General features: G+C 48.3%; 1 protein-coding gene across 3 annotated transcripts in view; it reads left to right on the top strand.

The window, feature by feature from the left end:
- The window catches only part of LOC110599108 (ubiquitin-conjugating enzyme E2Q-like protein 1), a 36,046-nt gene that overhangs the window by 6,323 nt on the left and 11,598 nt on the right, over positions 1–18,125 (top strand). The window contains exons 2-3 of one of the 3 annotated variants that reach the window (XM_078018499.1): positions 11,407–11,466; positions 11,776–12,247. The exons of 1 other annotated variant lie outside the window; for it this stretch is intronic. In XM_078018499.1, coding sequence (XP_077874625.1) covers positions 11,407–11,424 — 18 coding nt within the window. In that variant the 3' untranslated portion in view covers positions 11,425–11,466; positions 11,776–12,247. Of the gene's footprint in view, positions 1–11,406; positions 11,467–11,775; positions 12,248–18,125 lie in introns of those variants that run through there. One more of the 3 variants, XM_078018498.1, reaches the window with a different exon arrangement.

Raw genomic sequence — 18,125 nt, 5'->3', positions numbered from 1 at the left:
TGCCACAGGGACAGAGGGGACGTCGCCATCTGATCCACCCAAGGAGACTCGGGTATGTGTTCTTGTGAGTCACTGTCATTTTGTCCTGTGCAGCATGAGGGGACAGATAATTACCACCGACCATGGCCGTGCAGTCTGAGGTATTGATATGCCTGACTATTCGGAGAAAAAAAATAGCTACTTGTTCTTCTATCAAGTAGGGCACAAGGAGGACACAGACAGGACTCTGCATCCTAAAAATAGCCCCACGCCAACTTGGAGAGCTCCCCCAGAGAGCGCCCGCCCCTGGCTCTTAGGACAGTTAATAATAGGATCCGCCTCCTTTACCCTGAGTGGTGACATTTGAGAATCGGAACCTGCAAGAAGAGGGTGCAGATGTGTATTTGTTTGCTTTTCTGGTTTAAGTGCTGGGAAAGGGTGGTTTTTCTTTTGAAGGGACAGCATAGGTTTGTTGTTTCTGTCTATGGGCAGGTGCCCTCTTGGGACAGTAAGTTGAAGCTCGAGTGGGACAATAAGTTGATGGCCTGGATCCAGGTGCAGAAGTAAAAGCAGACTCCCTAGCGCCGTGTTGGCGACAGACAAGGAACCAGTTTAAGTGGGTTTTGTGTTAAAAATAATGATCGTTAAATGTAAACCGACTAGCCCCTCGCAGTGGGTTCTTCAAGCCACATTCCAGATGTCCATGAAGCATTGATGTTGCGGCTCTAAGATAGAGGGGTAAGTGATGACATGGGTTGATCCTGTCCTTTCTGCCAGTGATTCTCAGGGCACTCATTGCCCCCGGGCAGCTCTGACTCAGCCTGTCAAAGCGCAGCACTGTAGAGAAGACCATCCTAAAGCTGAACCGTCCAAAGCCACTACTAACACATTGAGCAGAGGGTAAGCCCTGAGCAAGCAAATGTGCTCCCTGAGTCCTCCAGCAGACCCAGCTGTGGACGGCGGGTGTGCAGACTGAGGAAGGGCCGTTGGTTAGCAGAGCACATGCGCGAGGCCTGCTGTGGACCAGGACTGCCTGGGCAGGAAGGGGAGAGTGCCTGGAGGCAGCTGGCACCGAGAGCCTACTCTCTGAGGAGTAATGTAGCCCCCTTCATCTTTGTCTTCACAGTCACATCTTGGTTCCTATTTGGAGAAGCTCCCATTTGTTGAATATCCACATGGACCTGACAGTTGGCAGTGGCCTGGATGTGCACAGGGGATTTGGGCCAGGTGGGGCCCTGAGGTCATAAGTTTCTTCAATTCTCAGAGAGAACCCTGTACTTGAGGGTGGTCGGGTTGACGTTGACATTGTTGGCCTGTTCTGAGCATTGTTTCATTGGCAGTAAGTGGAGAGATCAGGCATTTCCCAACCCCACCAAGAAGTTGTCCTACTGCCAGAAGTCCTCCCAGTAGCGACTGGGTGCCCCTGCCTAGTGAGCTGGCAAGCTGACATAAGGTCCAGTTGTTCATTTATTTCCTCACGGTTGGCGTCTTTCATTCGGTCTTTTAGCACCCGTTTGCTGAGGGTGTACCGTGATTGGGCACTGTAGCGATGACACTCTTGTCATGCCCTCTCTGTGTATTATCCCTGGTCCTGTGCTGGTCTGCTCCCTGGCCCACTAATCCCGGGAGGCTGGGAGGAAATTAGCTGAGCAGGGAACCAACGACACCTGATTGTAAAAGCAAGGGAAGGAACAGAGTGGAACCGTCAGGGCTGAAGTGCGGCTGCAGAAGTGGGAGACTGCTGCTGAGCTGCCCTACCCAGAGGGATGCTCTGCCTGAATTCCTGCAGAGCCCCCACCATCTTCCTGTCCCTTCATCTTACCTGCTGCCATCTCCCATATGGTTCCTCTAAAATGCAGACCTGATTTCTGAGACCCTTGATTATGACCTTTGCACACTACAGCCCACGTGCCCCAGCAGTGCCCACCATGGCACACTCTTCCATGCTCCATGGCACCCACCAGGATTTCTCCCTCACCATCCCCTTTGTCTGGAAGGTCCTTTAGTCCTGTCCACTGGGCGAGCCCCTGACTGTCCTTCTAAACCCTGCCATGTCTCCCCAGCTCCTCTGCAAAGGGCCCCTTCCTGCTTCTCCAAAGTGCTGACTTCCTCCTCTGAACCCCTCTGGGCTGAGAACTGTTCATTTCTGAGCCTATTTTGCTAGATTGTGTCTATATGTTTGCACTCTTGTTGCCTCTTATCTGCACACAATGTCCAACACATTGTGTGTGCCAAATAGATATGCTTGTTGCAAGATTCCTTTATCGGAGCAGACACCCATGCCCTTCACTTTGCCATTTCCTGAAGAGCAACACAAGAATCGAGAACATGCACAGGTGCTTTCTGTGGGCCAGCTGCTTGCCAGCTGCTGTATGCAGATCATTTCACTAAAGCCTGGCAACGGCCTACAGGGTGGCTGCTGCTGTTACTCCATTTTGCAGAGGAGGAAACTGAGATTTGTGGAGGTTTAATCACAGGCAAGAAGCACAGGAGTAAAAGGAGCAGAGCCGAGCTGCCCCCCGGGGCAGTGTGGAGCCAGAGCCAACCAAGAACGGGATGTAGCTTGGTTGGTCCCCACGGGTGCAGGTGGATATCCAAGTACTGTTGCTTGATGTGCTTCTCAGGAATAATTCATGGAGGACCTGGGGGGTTGATGATGCATCCATCAAATCTGATACACGGTCCTGAATTATCAATTTGGGCAAATATATGCCCAACTTCCCCCTAAGCTTGTTGATTCTGCTGTGTGAAATAGAATAATGCTTTAATTCTTTCAAACTGTAGGAGAAAGATAATTAGTGCTGTTTTATTTCTTCTATATGCAAAAGAAAAAGGCATTTTAAAGATTCTGAAAATAACTTGAGAAAGTGCTTTCTTGAACATAATTATCGCATTGGTGAAAGCACTCAGGTTGAAGAAATTGCTGCTTTAAAAATAATTTTTGTAAAATAAAAACCAATTCTCCATCACAATATTTGGCAAGAATTCCCAATAATTTTTATTGAGTTTTTTGATGGGGGAGATAAGGAAATGCTGTCACATAATGAATCATTACAGGTAAAGTTGAAACTATTCATTTCACTTGGGAATTGAAGGGGAAATTTCTAGAAAAATATTGTAAAGATATTTTCCTATATTGAAACAGACTTTTCTAAAATTCAGAATTTATTATAGCTGTGATACCAAAAAGCAGCTATTGATACTTCAGGAACTTGGATATTTTGTGCACGCTTTTGTTAAAAACAATTATTTTAGCCTTACTGATACTTATGTGTTAGGGTGATATGTGAGTATCAGTGTGGGTGCCCAGTTTGCTTCTTAAAAGGTGTCAGCTAAGCATTGCTTACAATCGAATGGAATAAATATCAGTTGCTGCAGAGATTCATTTGTGCTGGGGTCCTTGGTGGTTAAGGACATATATGCACAACTCTGCTTCCCCATGAAGGAAAAACAGAAATAACATGAAGAAACTTACCAAAATCTGAATCTGTGACAAGCTTACATTAATTGTAACTAGTTGAATATTATGAGCCTTTAAGATGTGACTGGTTAAGAGTCATCAAAATACCCTGTGAATCACAATTTCTTTAACCTTACCTTTTGCAAAGGGGCTGTGGGTCATCCTTCATCAAGCCTTCCCTGGGTTTCATGTTTGCTTGTGTCGAGAACTCAGTCCTGGTGGGGGCCGGAGGGCTGCCCTCCCCCTTGCCCCTCCCCCTGTGCATGTTGGCTGGGGAAAGAAGGCAAGACAGCCAGGGGAAGAGCCCCTAAATCTCTGGAGAATACAGGGAGCTGTGCAGTAGGGGCCCAGCCTTCGGAGCCCTGCTGATGGACTCCCTCTGATCTCTTTCACAGTGTGAAGCATCCTAACCAGAGAGAACTCCTACAAGACAGTTTCTCTAAGGGCCAACCCATAAAGTCACGTAAAGCTTAAAAGACATTATCATAATCAAAATGAAAACTAGTCTAATAAAGAGTGAGCTTGAACTCTACGAATTGAATCAAGATGATGATTTTATTAGTAATTCTGCTTAAAAGGTGATTCTGGCATCTGCCTTTTTAATAATGAAAGAAATGGAGGTCTCTTCTTGGTTATTCTTGAAGAACAGAGAAATAGGAAATCCCAGGAGTCCCTTCTTGCTGCATCTAAATATCAATAGCAACTATAATGTGACTTTGAAACCTGGGGTTTCTATTACAACTGTCAAGGCATTGTAATACTGCTAGGGTCTACCACAGTCAACCAGAATTTTAGAAGTGCTGAATGACTCCTACAAGTGAAAATCCTGACATTTTTCCACCCAAGTTTATACATCCTTAGGAATGCACAGGCTCCAGGTGACTCCAGGTAGTGCCTGGTTCTCCAGGTATCTTGGGAAGACTATTCAGCTTATTCTGCAGCTCATGGCCAGAACCAATAGGTGTCCCGGTTCTGCCATGTTGCTCTCTGGTGGGGTTAGGATAAAACCCTAGTGGATCTGGAGGCAAAGGCAGCACTTAATCCCACTCCTGGCCCTGAGCACATTCACTATTGGGCAGCCAGCTGCTTTCTGAGCATAAGGCACCTCCTTCAAGATAAATAGGAAAATTCAAGATAAATAGGGAAAGCATGAGCCCAGTAGCTCCTGGGAATCATAATATTCAAAGGAAATGATGTTGGCAAGTTCTTCAGAGAGAGGAGGTGACCCACAGATGTCCCTCTTTTAAAGAAGTAGAATATTTATCGAAATACATAAAAAAGAAGAGTGTGTGAAATGATCCATGTTGTTAGTATTTCATAGTCATATTGATGTCGAGTTGGCTCAACTTTTTTATGTTTAACACAATTTTATAAATACTTCCAAGAAACACAGGGGAAGCTCCCTTTTCTCCTCTTAGACGCTGCCTTAGATGGACTGTCCTTACCTTTGCTGGCTCCCCACTCTGCAGCACCAGGAACTGATTTTTGGTAAGGTCATGGTGATGTCTGTGTCCCACTTATTCACCTTTTTGGCTTTGTTCTATTAAGAATACCATTCTGTTACTAGTATCTTTACATTTAACTCAGCTTTTGCTGATGTTAAGTTAGAAAATTACATGGAAGAATATTATTGTTTATAACATTGGATCTAGGATCTCTAGATGCATGCCATATGTTCTCATAATCTCACTAACTATTGTTGAAATTCTGTCTTGATCAGCACCCAAGCACAAAAGACACTACAAAATATGATGTCCACTTGAAAACTCTGCTACCGATTTGTTTTTAAAGTGAAAAACTGGTTGGTAAATCTAATTTAAAATTTTGTACCAAGTTGTGGACTCCAGCAATTATCATAGCTCATGCAAAATGAACATAAATCATTTCAGTGTAATTGAAAGAGATCTTCACTGTGGTCCATTACACATTGCCTTTCCAATGCTCTTGGGGAAAGGCCTTTCCTGAGTGGAATTCAAGATAAACCTAACTGACCTGCAAGAATTGTTGAAAGAGCTCGTCAGAAACACCTGTGGGTGTTACAGGTGATATTCTGGCCATCAGAAGCTCACCAGTAATGCAGTGCCAATGGCTGATTCACATTCTCTTAATTTCTTAGTCAGCTGGGGCTGGGGAGTGGCCCAGGATCTGAGAGGACTTCCTGCCCTGGGGGGAGACTGAGTAGCCATCTCTAAGGTTCTTTCCAAATCCTAAGACTCACATGGGAAGAATCAGCATCCTTACAGGGAGAGAGGCTGGCACACACTTCATTGATACTCTGGGATTCATCTGCTATTTTTATTGTGCTTGTGACCATAGTCCCACATTTCAGCAATAGCGAAACTTCTGCCTCTGCGAACATTATAGGCACAAAGCACTCTCCTATCCCCAGTGGTCTGCAGTCTTCCCTGAATATTATTCTAAGAAGGAATATTATCTTTTACATGGAAACAGAGTTCATGGCGATATCTACATCCGTTTGGGGGCTTAGGCTGTGTTGCCATAACTACCTCTTCATGTTTGTCATGTTTTTTAGCATCATAGTCAGCCAATGGAAACAGTTCTACCCAGTGGCTCAGACTGTATTCTCAAATTTCTCTTTTTCACTCCTGTATAAACACAGCATTTAATTGTTATATAATCTCTTGATTGAGACCATTTTAGTGGCCCTATTCTAAGAAAAATCTGGAAGGTCCTTAGTTCTTACAGTGAGGCTCCCACAAGGTCTCCAGTTCTGAGACCAGTAGGAGGTCTCAGGGCCCTGGGAGGCTTCCAGCTGCACCAGATGTCTTGCAGATCAGCCGCCGGGCCTTCCCTGTGCTCAGCCCTGACAGCTCTGTTGGAAGAAGTGAACCCAGCTCACTCTATGGTAGCTGTCACTCAGAGTTGACATAGTTAGTGGCCCTGCTGGGAGCCCATGGGTTCAACAAGCATAAACAAGAGTGCCTGTATTTACCTTGTCAGGACTGTCAGATGGCCCTGCACCATCTCTGTGGCCAGAAGATGCTCAGGGACCTCAGAACCGGGTCTTGATCAGCACCCAAGCACAAAAGACACTGCAACCCAGGACCCAACCCTGACTGTGGGAGGAAGTATGGGTGGATGCAGTCAAATGATGGCCCCAGTGACACAGGTCTCCATCAAGAAAGATCAAGGATGTGGCAGCCAGTGGCATCCTGTGACTGAGGTGGGCTGCAGAGGGTGAGATAGACCCCCAACCTTCAATGTGCATTCAACTTTAGAGACTACAAGCATGTAGGGCTTCTGCAAGTCCAAGAGTGGGAGGCTGAGAGGGGCTGGCAGTCATGAGGAACAAGCAAGGGCCCTGTTGTCCTGGGCTCCCGAGGGTGTCTGACGGAACAAGGCTCTTCCTTCCCAAGCAGACCCCAGAGCCTGACTCACCTCCTGTCTTCATAGTGAGGGTTCCCAGATGTACCTTCCTCCTTCTGTGTTGTCTCCTGTTGACACGTCACCAAGTCCAAGTTGCAAGTTCCCAAGTTTGAGAGCCCTCTAGTTAGAGGGAAGTTGATCCACCCTACGAGATGGACAGATGTGTTTGTCAGAGGACTCAAGAAGTGATTTAGCTGAACTAGGGCAGAGCAAGCCCACTCAGAATTGCTGTGGGACCATTCCTACAGAGTTTGATGGAAACTTTCCCACTTCATGAAATTAAGTTGCCCGGCAAGTCGAGGGACATGGTAAGGTTTCCATAGCAAGGAAGCAAGTCAGCATCTCTAACTCTGAAACCGGCTGTGAAAGGCTGGTTTGTGGTTTTGTTTGGTCTGTTTAAAAAAAAAAAAATGCAGTGAAGTTAACTGGTCTTCTAAGTCCAGTCCAGTTTGGGGGCCTGATAAAAGCAGGGAGCATGTTTCATCGGTGATCTTCCCTTCAGCCACATGTATTTAAGTCATTCATTTCTTCACTGTTGAATCCTTCCCTTTCCTTTGCATATGATACTTTCTACACTGATCATTAGTAATGTTGTGCCAATCTTAATTTTCTTCACCTCCTTTCAGTCTCTTATGTCACTGTTTCCTGCCAAACTTTTAAATTACTGTGTCCCAATAGTTATAGTTTTCTAAAAAGAAACTATTTCAGAACATTCTAGAATGTTTTACTCCAGGATTGGGCGAGTAAATCCTTTGAAAAGTGACCTTTTGCAAACCATAAAAGCATGCCATATTCTAAGTATATAATACAGCAATTTTCAGGAAAATCTGTGGAAAGGGTATGAGTTTGGGAAACTGCAGTGAAGGGGAGCATGAGGGCCACTTGAACAGATGCAAAGGCAGGTAGAGTGATCTCAGCATGGGGAGGAACAGCGTGGTATGTGACACTGCCATTTGTCCCACTGGTGTGGACTGGGAAGGTGGGGGTTCCTGGCATATGGCCCTCCCAGCCCAATCTGCATGAACCTCCTCGTTTTCTAAGATATCAGAGCCCAGTCAGGTTAATAGCATTTGTGCTGTGATTTTATATGTTTCATTTCAGAGGAATTTAAGGGTTTTTTTTTTTAAAAAAATGAATATATAGAATAGCATAATTAAGCAGAATTGAGAAAAGTGGGCGTCGTGAACAAGTCATTTGTAAACCAAGATTTCAGAGATATTTATGGAGCTGTGACAACATTTAGCACTTTCCTGTTATTCAAAGTAAATCCTCTTCCTGATATGTTAAGTTCTGCAGTACAGACCATCAAGCTATGAAAGCCCTAAGATCAGATGTGAGACAGTTCCAAATTCCAGGTAGCGAGATGCTATCTCAGAAATAGAAGAGAAATGAGAAACAGCTCCCAGTCGGTTCCAGTGGAACCGCTCAGCGCACGAGCTCTGTTTTCTTCCTTTGTTGGTCTGTTGAAGTTTCCACAGGGCTTTATCAGAAGCGGCTGGTTTCCCTGGCATCGCAGAGGGCTCTTGGCCACTGGGGCTGCGTTTCCCAGTTAGAGGAGGCTTGAATGGCGTGCAGAGGTCAGGCAGCGGCCAAGAGGACTGCTCTGCCCTGCTCTCCCCCTAGAGCTCAGAGCTAGGGGCGTCCTGCCAGCAGGCCGGGAGTCTGCACAGTGTGGCTTCACTGGTGCGTACCCCACACGGCACCTCTTGGGGACCGCCCACAGGACCTTAAATGCCTTGATGATGTGTCCACGCAGTTTCATTTTGACGCCGGGCACAGCGCACGCATCTGGGTGTTTTCACCGCCTGCAGTGGCGGGCATTCAGACTCTGAGGGCATCCCTCCTGTCCCTGAGACACAGGCAGAACCGTCCTCCCATGGGGCTCAGAGCCCCGTCACACTTCTAAAATGCCACTGCCATCTTAGGTTTTTTAGACTCTTGGTTGAGAGGTATTCACCTTGAGATTTCAGAGCCAAGTGAAGTGGCAGGCATTGAGAAGATTCTTCAAAAGAATGTTTTAATCTCATAAGAGAAAGCTAGGGGACAAGAAAAAAAAAATGATTGTCACCAAGTCACTTATCTCAGGATGCAATGGTTCTCCACCGTGGCTTCCCTCCTTGGTGCTAGTGTTGCTCTGTGCCATGTGCAGGCTCTGGTGAGGCCTGCAGTGTTATGTCCCCACCCTGTCCTTGCCCTCCCCTGCCTGAGGCTCTGACTGGAACTGGGGAGATGCAGCTCACCATGAGGAAGGAGTGAATGGCTCTTCACCTTCAGTCTCCTCTTCCAGATACCAGAACAAGAGTCTACCTCTAGTCCCCCTCAGGACCCAGTGGCCTGACCTGGGAAGCATTTAACTCAGGACTCGGTGCACATAAGCAGGTCTCAAGCCCCCTTTGAGCAGCCCAGGCCAGGTCTTCCTGTTGCCTCCCACCCATCTGCAGGCCCTTCTGGTGTCAGGTTTTCTGTGAAGCATCAGCCCTTCCCTCTGCCTGGCTTCCTGAGTGCTTTGGGCCTTCTGGAGACTTGTGCTTCCTGGAGCAGCTGGGTGCCCACCTGCCGAGCTGGACGCTCCCAGGGAAGGCAAGCCATGTGGCTTCTGGCCTGCCAGAGTACAGGACCTCAGAACAAGCCCAGACCTGGCTCCTAGTGGGCACTCATCAAAGCTGTAGGATGAAATCGAGTCGGTGCCCTTCAGGCGCAGCAAGATCATGAATCACCAGAGGAAGATTGAGGGTGTTGAGTACTTTGTAATTGCAGTGCCAGGAGAGTGGACGTTTTTAGCAACAAAGCAATGCTCCGTCAAAGGGCGTTTTCTGGTTGACTCTGAGCACAGAATCCTCTCACTCCTGGCACCCTGTGCATCCCATGCCATCGGAATTTTCTGTTTTTCTCTGAACATTGAATGCATGGGTCATGGTGTTTTAGCCAATGAGAATTGGCTTTATGGGTTGTGTTTGTAGCCATGCACCCTTGAAGCATTGTCATATTGCTGGCCAGAAAACACAGCAGGGGGTGGTTGGGCAGAGGCGGGGCCTGGAGCCCAGGCGGGAAGCCACGGGGCGGCTGAGCGCCCTTGGACTGCGGGTCCACCTACACTCGTTCTTGGCATTGATTTCATTGAGAAGTTCAGAGTCGGGTGTCGTTTTAAAAATTCTGTGAACACCTTCTGTTTCACTTCTTTGTGGTCTTTCCTGATTGGAGATGGCTTATGCTGTGTGGGAACTCATCCTCTCCTCTCCCAGTTTCTGTCCTCTCCCCCCTTCCCTTCTTCCATTCAGCTGTGGCCTCTATGGTTGGAGCCTCCGTTAGCCGGTGTTGTTATTGGAGTGCTGCTGAAGACATTAGGGGCTGGAGACATTGGACAACATGCACATGACCATAGCCCAGGTGGCTGAAGAGCTGAAAAGGTTCACTCATGCTCTGGAGGCTGGAGTGTGGCCAGGTGGGTTGGGGGCCCCTCCTGGGCCTCTCTCCTGGCCTCACAGTCACAGGGTCTCACAGGGTCTTCCCTTTGTGCACATCTGTGTCCTGATCTCCTCTTCTTATAGGACACCAGATGGATTGGGTCAGGGCCCCCCAAGAACCTCATCTTCACTTAACCACTTCTGCCATTTCCAAGTGCAGTCACGTCCTGAGGAGCTGGGGGATGTCGAGGACACCTTCAGGCCACAGCAGCGCCTTTTCAGCCTGGGCCGTGGCTGTTCAGTCTCCTCTCGCCTGCTCCTGCCCTGGTCCCTCCCTGCCCCTCATCCTAAGGACCAGCCACCTCCAGGCCCCAGCGTCAGTGACTGGGCCTTCCTCCCAGTGGCCTGTCCCTCAGGGAGACCCTGCTGTAGTTCTGTCTTTCCTGCTGTCCTGTCCACTCTTTCCAATTGCCTCGATTGCCTGCACCTCCTCATGCTGTTTCCTCCCAGCCTAGGATTCCCTCTCGCTCTGTCTGTGTGGTTTCTCTCTCTGCTTTTATGAGTCAGTGAGCAGGAGCCTGTCCGTCTTCCTCTACTCTGTCCTGATGCCCTCCTAATTCCTGCATGATTATTATTTTTTTGTTCCACTTTGCGTTTTCTGGGTCCTTATGAACCTCCTCCTCCCACCCTATTCTCATGTTGTTCCTCCGAATTTGTCCACAGTTCCAAGAGTTCTCTCTATTTTCTTTCCAGCCACTCCTGTCCTAAGAATGTCCTTCCCCTGCTGGGCTAGCCACCCATTCCGACTTCTCCTGGGTTGGGTGCTCTTCCTCTCCTCGCTTGTTCCTCAGGAAAGCTGGCCCTCTTCTGCCTGGAGGCCCTCTGGACAGAGTCAAGGGTCACCCCTGCTTCATGCATTTGTAGAAAGGGGTGGTCTGGCAAAGCCAGAGTGGAAGGGATGGATCGAGCAGGCAGTGTAGACATGCCAGTGGATCAAAAGGAAGCAGAGGATGATGGCTGGATCATTACTTTAAACAAGTTAGGGCTTCCTAACAACTGCTCTGTGGACAGCTGAGGTTGAATTTCTATGGTGAATGTATTTGATGCAATTGGTTTTTATGCTAATCCACCCAAGTTGACGAGCTGTTTTTAATCAAGTTATTTTTATCATTTCAGATGTCCTTGCCAAATTAGATGTAAGATGCTTTCTGAAAGCCCTCAATTCCACTTTTTATGGTAATTCTACTCATTTAATTTATAGTCACATCAGAGAACAATTGGTAATTCTATTTATCAAACTGGTTGGAAACAAGCATTTAACAGGGGTGTGGGAGGTACCGGACCAGCCAGGGCATCCTTGAGGAGAACTTTGCTCAACCATTTGCACTTTGTGTGCATTTTTCCTTTACTCAAAAGTGGGCAAAATCACTAAAATGACCCCAAATATCACCACCAACCCATATGGCACGAAGATCCCAGAACAGGGTAGGAGCCCTCAGCGTGGCTGGCCGAGCCACTCACACTGGAGCCTTGCACCTTCTTCAGGTGACAAGCCGGTTGCCTCTCGCCTTCTTGGAACTTGAGCTCTGCAAGACCAGGAGCAAGGCAGGCTGGGTTTCCTCCACCACGTGGCCAAGGCTGGGAAGCTCAAGCTCCGGCCAAGTCTCCTGGGTCCACGCGCACAGCTGGCGGAGGGACGAGCCCTCGTTTCCACGCTCTGCCTCTGAGGCTGAGCAGTTCCAGATGTTGGTGGAGTGGAGAGATTCTCCGTGAACTCCACGAATATCAGCGTCTATCAACGTGCCCTGAGACGAAGTCCTCATCAGATAGATCTTTTGTAAATTGAAGATAGGTTTGAAGTATTTATATAATTTTTACATACATTTAGATATTTACATTTTAATTTCAGGTGACGCCCCTGACTGTTATAATATCATAATTAAAGTGAACTGCAGGGCTTTTTTTCCCCTATAAATACACTTAAAGTCCATACCCAATTAAAAGTAACATAAATGGAGTTTCTCTCTTGTTGTGACTTTGATCTGTCCTCATGATGGTAGCCATTAATAGAGAATAGATTGCTCCCATTCAGCTCAGGTTCACGGACACTACTGACACCACACCCTCCGGCAATGAGTAAACGCAGGAGACGCCTTATGACATGTCTCAGCATCCCTGTCTCTGTCCACACAAGATAGTCCAAGAGCTCAGCACCAAGGAGCCGGGCCCAGGGCCGAGCTGCAGCCTTGGAGTGTGGCCCAGGCTGAGCGCAGAACAACAGAGACTGTGCAGTTGTTCAGAAAACAGGACATGGCACCGCGTCTTGGACCTCTGAAAGATGGGTCCTCAGAAGACTCGTCTTTCCCTGCAGGTGGTCACTACTGTCCAGGCCTCCACAAGCCAGTTGTACAGTTAAACCACAGCTATCGTTACTATGACTATTTTACAATTCTTGCCACGAATATCATTGCCTTCATGGTTCAGGAAGGACCGAGAAAAGCAGATTGTGTGATAATGCACAAGATCATGTGCATGTTGTCCAATGTCTCCAGCCCCTGAGAGGTAGGAGAAAATATGACCCACTCGCTGTATCAAGTTTATGCAGTACCGGAAGCTCAAGGTAGAGTCTTGGAGTCCCGATTCCAGTAATGGCCTTTCTCTGCACGCAGGCGAGACAAGTCCACACACAACCCAGCAGGCCTACAAGGGTTTCCAGCAGCGGGGACATGCTCTTCGTGGTGGCTGAAGGGGGCACCTATTTTGGTACAGGTACACTGGCCATCTTTCTGGTAACTCAGACTTGGAGCCCCCTGGTGTGGTGTGCCATGGATGACGGAGCCTGTGGACAGTTAGGAGCCTTGGTTCCTCCTGCGGGCAGCAGTCCAGTAGACCACTCTGAACATTAGGTTAGCTCTTGTGCCTTCATACTTCAAGGGGTGCCTCAGAAGCGGGGCACTGCACCAAAGGGGGAGGACACTGCACACACTGATGGGACAGAGTCATCAAACTCTCCATAGGAAAGGTTCTCCTGGTTATCTTGTTGACAGCAAGAGACCAGAACATCCGGCCACCTACCCCAAGATCATGGGACTTCCTAATCTCACTGGCAAAGCATCTCATTTTTTTAAACTTACATATATTTTATTTTTCTCTTTTTATATAAAGAGAGAATTTTTTAATATTTATTTTTTAGTTTTCAGTGGACACAACATCTTTATTTTATTTTTATGTGGTGCTGAGGATTGAACCCAACGCCCCATGCATGCCAGATGAGCGCGCTACCACTTGAGCCACATCCCTGGCCCACATATATTTTATTTTATTAAGGCTTATCTAAATCTTTCATATAGTTGGGATTTTTTTCTTTGAATTTTTTTGGGGGTGGCCACTGAAATTTTATATTTCACCCTCTTTCCATTTTAAATTAGGTTGTTATTTCTTATTAACTTAGAAACTCTTTCTGTTAAATGGATTCCCAGGCCTCTGCATTAGTTACCTATTACCCAAAACTACCCCAAAACCCAGTGGCTCAGAGCAGCACACATCTCCCGTCTCGCAGCTGCCGTGACTGCCTGGCTGGGTGACCGCCTGGCTGGGTGACCGCCTGGCTGGGTGACCGCCTGGCTGGGTGACCGCCTGGCTGGGCGCCTCGGCTCTGGGGTGTCGTGAAGCTGAGCAGAACCGGGGGCGAGCACCGCTGTCACCTTGGAAGGTTTGGCTGAGCCAAGCTTCCGAGAGCCAAGCTTCCGGGACGACTCAGGGGTGGTGGGCAGTGCCTTCCTGGGTGGCTCCCACAGTCCCTGGCAGGTGGGTGTCTTCGTGGTGGTGGAGACATGGTGGTGGCTTTCCCAGAGGGAAGAGTGAGGGGACAAGAGCACCCAGGACAGGGCTGTCGTCTTTCTCTGGCTTCATCTCAGAACCTTCCAGCCTCCCAGCCACCTTGTGCTCCACAGAAGCATATCACAGGTCCTGACCCCTCAGGAAAGGGGACACACAGGGTGTGAACAACAAATCAAGTGTCCTTGAGGACACCTTGGAGGGTCTCCACACAGGCTCACAGAGGTTTCTTGATCTGTGAGACCTTGTTTGCATCATCCTTTCTAACGTGTTATTATTGACAGGAAAAGGATCCCACTTTCATTGTGTGCCATAAGGTTTGGCCTGTGTATTGATTTTAACCTCCCTTTTCTTGTAACTTACTTTTTACTTGGGTACAGAGAGGGGAAGCCCTGCATTCACACAGGGCCCTCCTTGCCCAGGGACCTCAGAGTTTGGGACAGACTTCTCCAGTGCACTGGGGCCCCGTGGAACGTGAAGTGCTGCCCTGTGTGTGCACGTTCAGGGAGCAGGGACCGCGCTGTGTCCTGGGCCTCCCTCTTAGATGTCTCCTGCACATCTTGGTCCTGTGAGCAGCCACCTGGCTGGCGGCTCCTCCTGCCTGCCATGTGACTCCACTGTGTGAAGGCTCAGTCTGCCCCTCCACTGCCCTGGGGAGGAGCCCAGCCCCCTCCATCCTTTGGTCATCAAACAGGTTTTCTTCAGAGCTCGCTTGCCGGCTTCTGGGGACACACGTGCAGCTGGGAGCTCCTGGACCCGTGGGCCTCTGCTGATTTCCTCTAGGTGTGGCCAGAGACCCTCCAGAGCGGTCAGTCCCACACCTCCTTGCCAGCAGCCGGCCAGATCCTCCTCCCCAGGCGCTGCCCTTGGAGGTGCTCAGTGGTGTCCTGTGTGTTTTGTCACTTGGATGTCCCTCTGGGCCCTTGGCAGCCATTTGGACTTGCTCTCATTTGTATATTGAGTTTCCTGGTTTCCCAGCCTTTCCTTCTCGGTTTTCAGGAATTCTTTCTGTTTTCCAGATCTCACTTCCTCGTGTGGGTTTTAGATGCTGCCGATATCTTCTTCCAACATTTTCTCTCTTGTCTTTTAGGAAAAAAAAAAAAACAAAAAGAGAAAAAAAAAAACAACTCCCTAAGGAGTGGAAGTGGTTGCCTCGTCTGTCTTTTCATGGGAAAGGCCGTGTGTGGCCGTTCCTCCCCACTGTCAGCAGATGTGCCCTCTGTGTTCTGCCGCTGGCTTCAGAACTGTGCCTGTGGCCTCTCAGGTCCCTCCTCAGGGGCACTTCTCTGTGCGCTGTTGGTTAAGAGCAGCTCACCCCTCCACCCTGTGTGCAGCCATGCTGACCTGCCCACTGGGCCACTCAGCCCCTCCCGCTGCTGTGAGTGCCTCATTCACCCTTCCTGATCCACGTCATGACTCTCATCTGCTAGTCACCTCTCCTGCTCCTCCGGTCTTAGCATATGCCCCATGGCCAAACACCACACAGACCCAGACCCTCCTCTCGGCACTGGTTTTTCAAAATTGTCTTAGCTTTTTGTCAATCATGGAAAGATTTCAACTGTTATGTTGGGAATTTTACTGAGAGCGGAAACTCAAGTCTCCGTAGGTCCTAGATCACAGGCTCAGCGCAGAGACTGGGCGTTTCAGTGCAGAGTCTGACTTGGGGTATGTCCTTCTGCCTTGTGGAGCCCCCGCTCTGGAGCACAGGGCCTCCAAACTCCCAGCTGCAGGGCTCAGAGCGGGAAGCTCAGTGGACGATACCTGCCTTCACCCACGAGGCTTCTGCTTGCAGTCACTGGCCAGAACTGGCCATGTGGACACAGTCTGATTGCAAGAGCAGCAGAAATGTGAGAAACACATGGCAGGTTGTGGAACACAAATGCTCTCTATCAAGTCAAGGTCCCCAAAATAGCTGAGTCTTTGTGATTTTCTGTGTGGGTAATTCTCTCATCTGAAAATAACAAAGTCAACGTAATGTTGCATCTCAGTGCCTCAGAAAAACACTCAGTAATGTCAGAGGCAGGCAAACATAGCCAGGGCAAAACTGACTGTTTTGCAGTTTTAAATATGAAGACAGAATAAGCTAGATTTTTGACGTCTGTTAATCTTACTGCAAACCCATGTAAATATCAAAATAACAAAATCAAGTTAATTTCTTACGTCCATGGAGAAAAGACACCTGGGATTACTTCTCCCTTCTTTCATAAAGGCGGTTTTGATGAGTTGTTCAACACCTTTTGACATCTCATAAGTGGACATTCTGGGTCCACAATGAGGCTGCCACAAAATTGTTAGCTGCAATCGTAACAACATGTTGTGTCAGTACTTGGAGCCAAATTGAAAGATTTTGCTTCTAAACTCCAGTTGTTTCAACATGTTTACCTTGTTAAAAACATTAGTTGGGTCACTGTTATCGGAAGTGGAATGCTAACTGGAGTTTTGAGACTGTAGGGTTGATGTGACCTTGGCCCATGCACGTGATATTTTACGTACAGTCTGAGGCTGTCACTGCCATTATCTGTGACTTCCTGTTACCTCTTGCGCATGAGTTCATGTTCTCAGGTTGTTACCACAAGTTCATGTTCTCAGGTTGTTACCACAAGTTCGGCACGGTGTGGTATGAGCCAGGTACTCTGTGGTCCGATAAGGTTGGGAAGTCCTGGCGGACAGCTGTTAAAAAATCCCAACCATGTGCTGCTATATCCTGAGACTACTCTGATTCGAGCACCAGGCTTAGGTTGTGGAGGAATTTGGCCACTTACTACCTCTACTACCGGGAAAGTTATTTGCCCTGAATTATCTACTTGATCATCTGCATAATTACCAGTGGGCCAGCATCCGGGTTGAGGACTAGAATTATAACAGAATTCTAGCTGGGGCATAAGGGCCTTCAGATCAAAGGGTGATGATTCTTCAAGATTTATCATCCTCTGCTGGAGCACCCAGTGGTTGCTGGGGGTGTGGTTGTGTGACGTTCACAATGAATCCCTGCCCACCCAAGTAAGGAGTGACAGAGTCTTGAGATTTCCTTGTAACACATGATTAGAAGCCGTTATCATAACCGCTCCAGGGGGGACCGTGGAGCCCAGCACTGTGAATTCAGGTCCCGGCTCCCATAGGCATCAGCTGCATGACCTTGTGTGACCTCAGCCTCTGCTTCTGTCTCCTTGTCACACCTCCTTGGACATGGAAAGTCCTCAGAATGGGGCTGACACTCTTCCACATGTATGGGCCTATGACATACACAGTGCCGGAAGGTTTCCAGGGATGCTTCTAAAAATCAATGATTGGATTCTTTTCTCTACTTGTTATAATTCTTCCTTAACTCAAAAGGCAGAGACTATGTGGCAGTACGCCTTCGTACAAATTAAAGAATTAAAATCAGAACATCTCCCAAAGTAATGACCTAAAAGTAATAATAGCCATCCCAGTTGCCTATAGGAAATCTCTTTCTGATTTTATTAGGTCAAACAGAATCATCCCTTACTTTTCTAAGCGTTTCAGCCAGAGTCTAGAAATGTGAATTTAGAATCAGCTTCCTTGCTTGATTACAATCTTGAAACTATTTTATGGTAATAGAACATGACGTTTTCCACAAAGGTCCCCAACTTGTTTTGGCAACACTGACCAAGCTAATTCCTGCTGTCTCTGCCCAGTTTCCTTGCAAACACAGAAGACCTGGGCCCAGGTACACCAGAACCAAGATGTGCAGAGCAGCAGCCTGTTTTCAAGGGTGAGGTGGCGTCTCGAAGTCTTGAAATGGTTTGAAGGTTTTCCTATTCACACGCTCATGGTTCCGTGCAGTGTGGATCTCGTGCGCACAGAGCTCTGATTTAACCAGAAACGGGTGTGAACAGAGCCGGAGCGTGGGGAAGGGGTGAAGGGAGTGGCAGCCCCAGAGGCGGCCAGGGCAGGAAGAAGGTCTCCCAGTCATGGAAGGAAGGTCCTGGCTGGTGCTGTGGCAGAAACGGAATCTGGCCTGCTGGAGGCTGGGCAGCAGGTGTGGAGAGAGCTGGAGGGCCGCTAGGAGCCAAGGACACTCCCAGCGCAGAGGTGGC

This window comes from Ictidomys tridecemlineatus, chromosome 1 (assembly GCF_052094955.1).
Source record: "Ictidomys tridecemlineatus isolate mIctTri1 chromosome 1, mIctTri1.hap1, whole genome shotgun sequence".
Taxonomy (NCBI): domain Eukaryota; kingdom Metazoa; phylum Chordata; class Mammalia; order Rodentia; family Sciuridae; genus Ictidomys; species Ictidomys tridecemlineatus.
The sequence above is the reverse complement of the archived record's forward strand: the minus strand, read 5'-3'. Positions and strand labels throughout refer to the sequence as shown.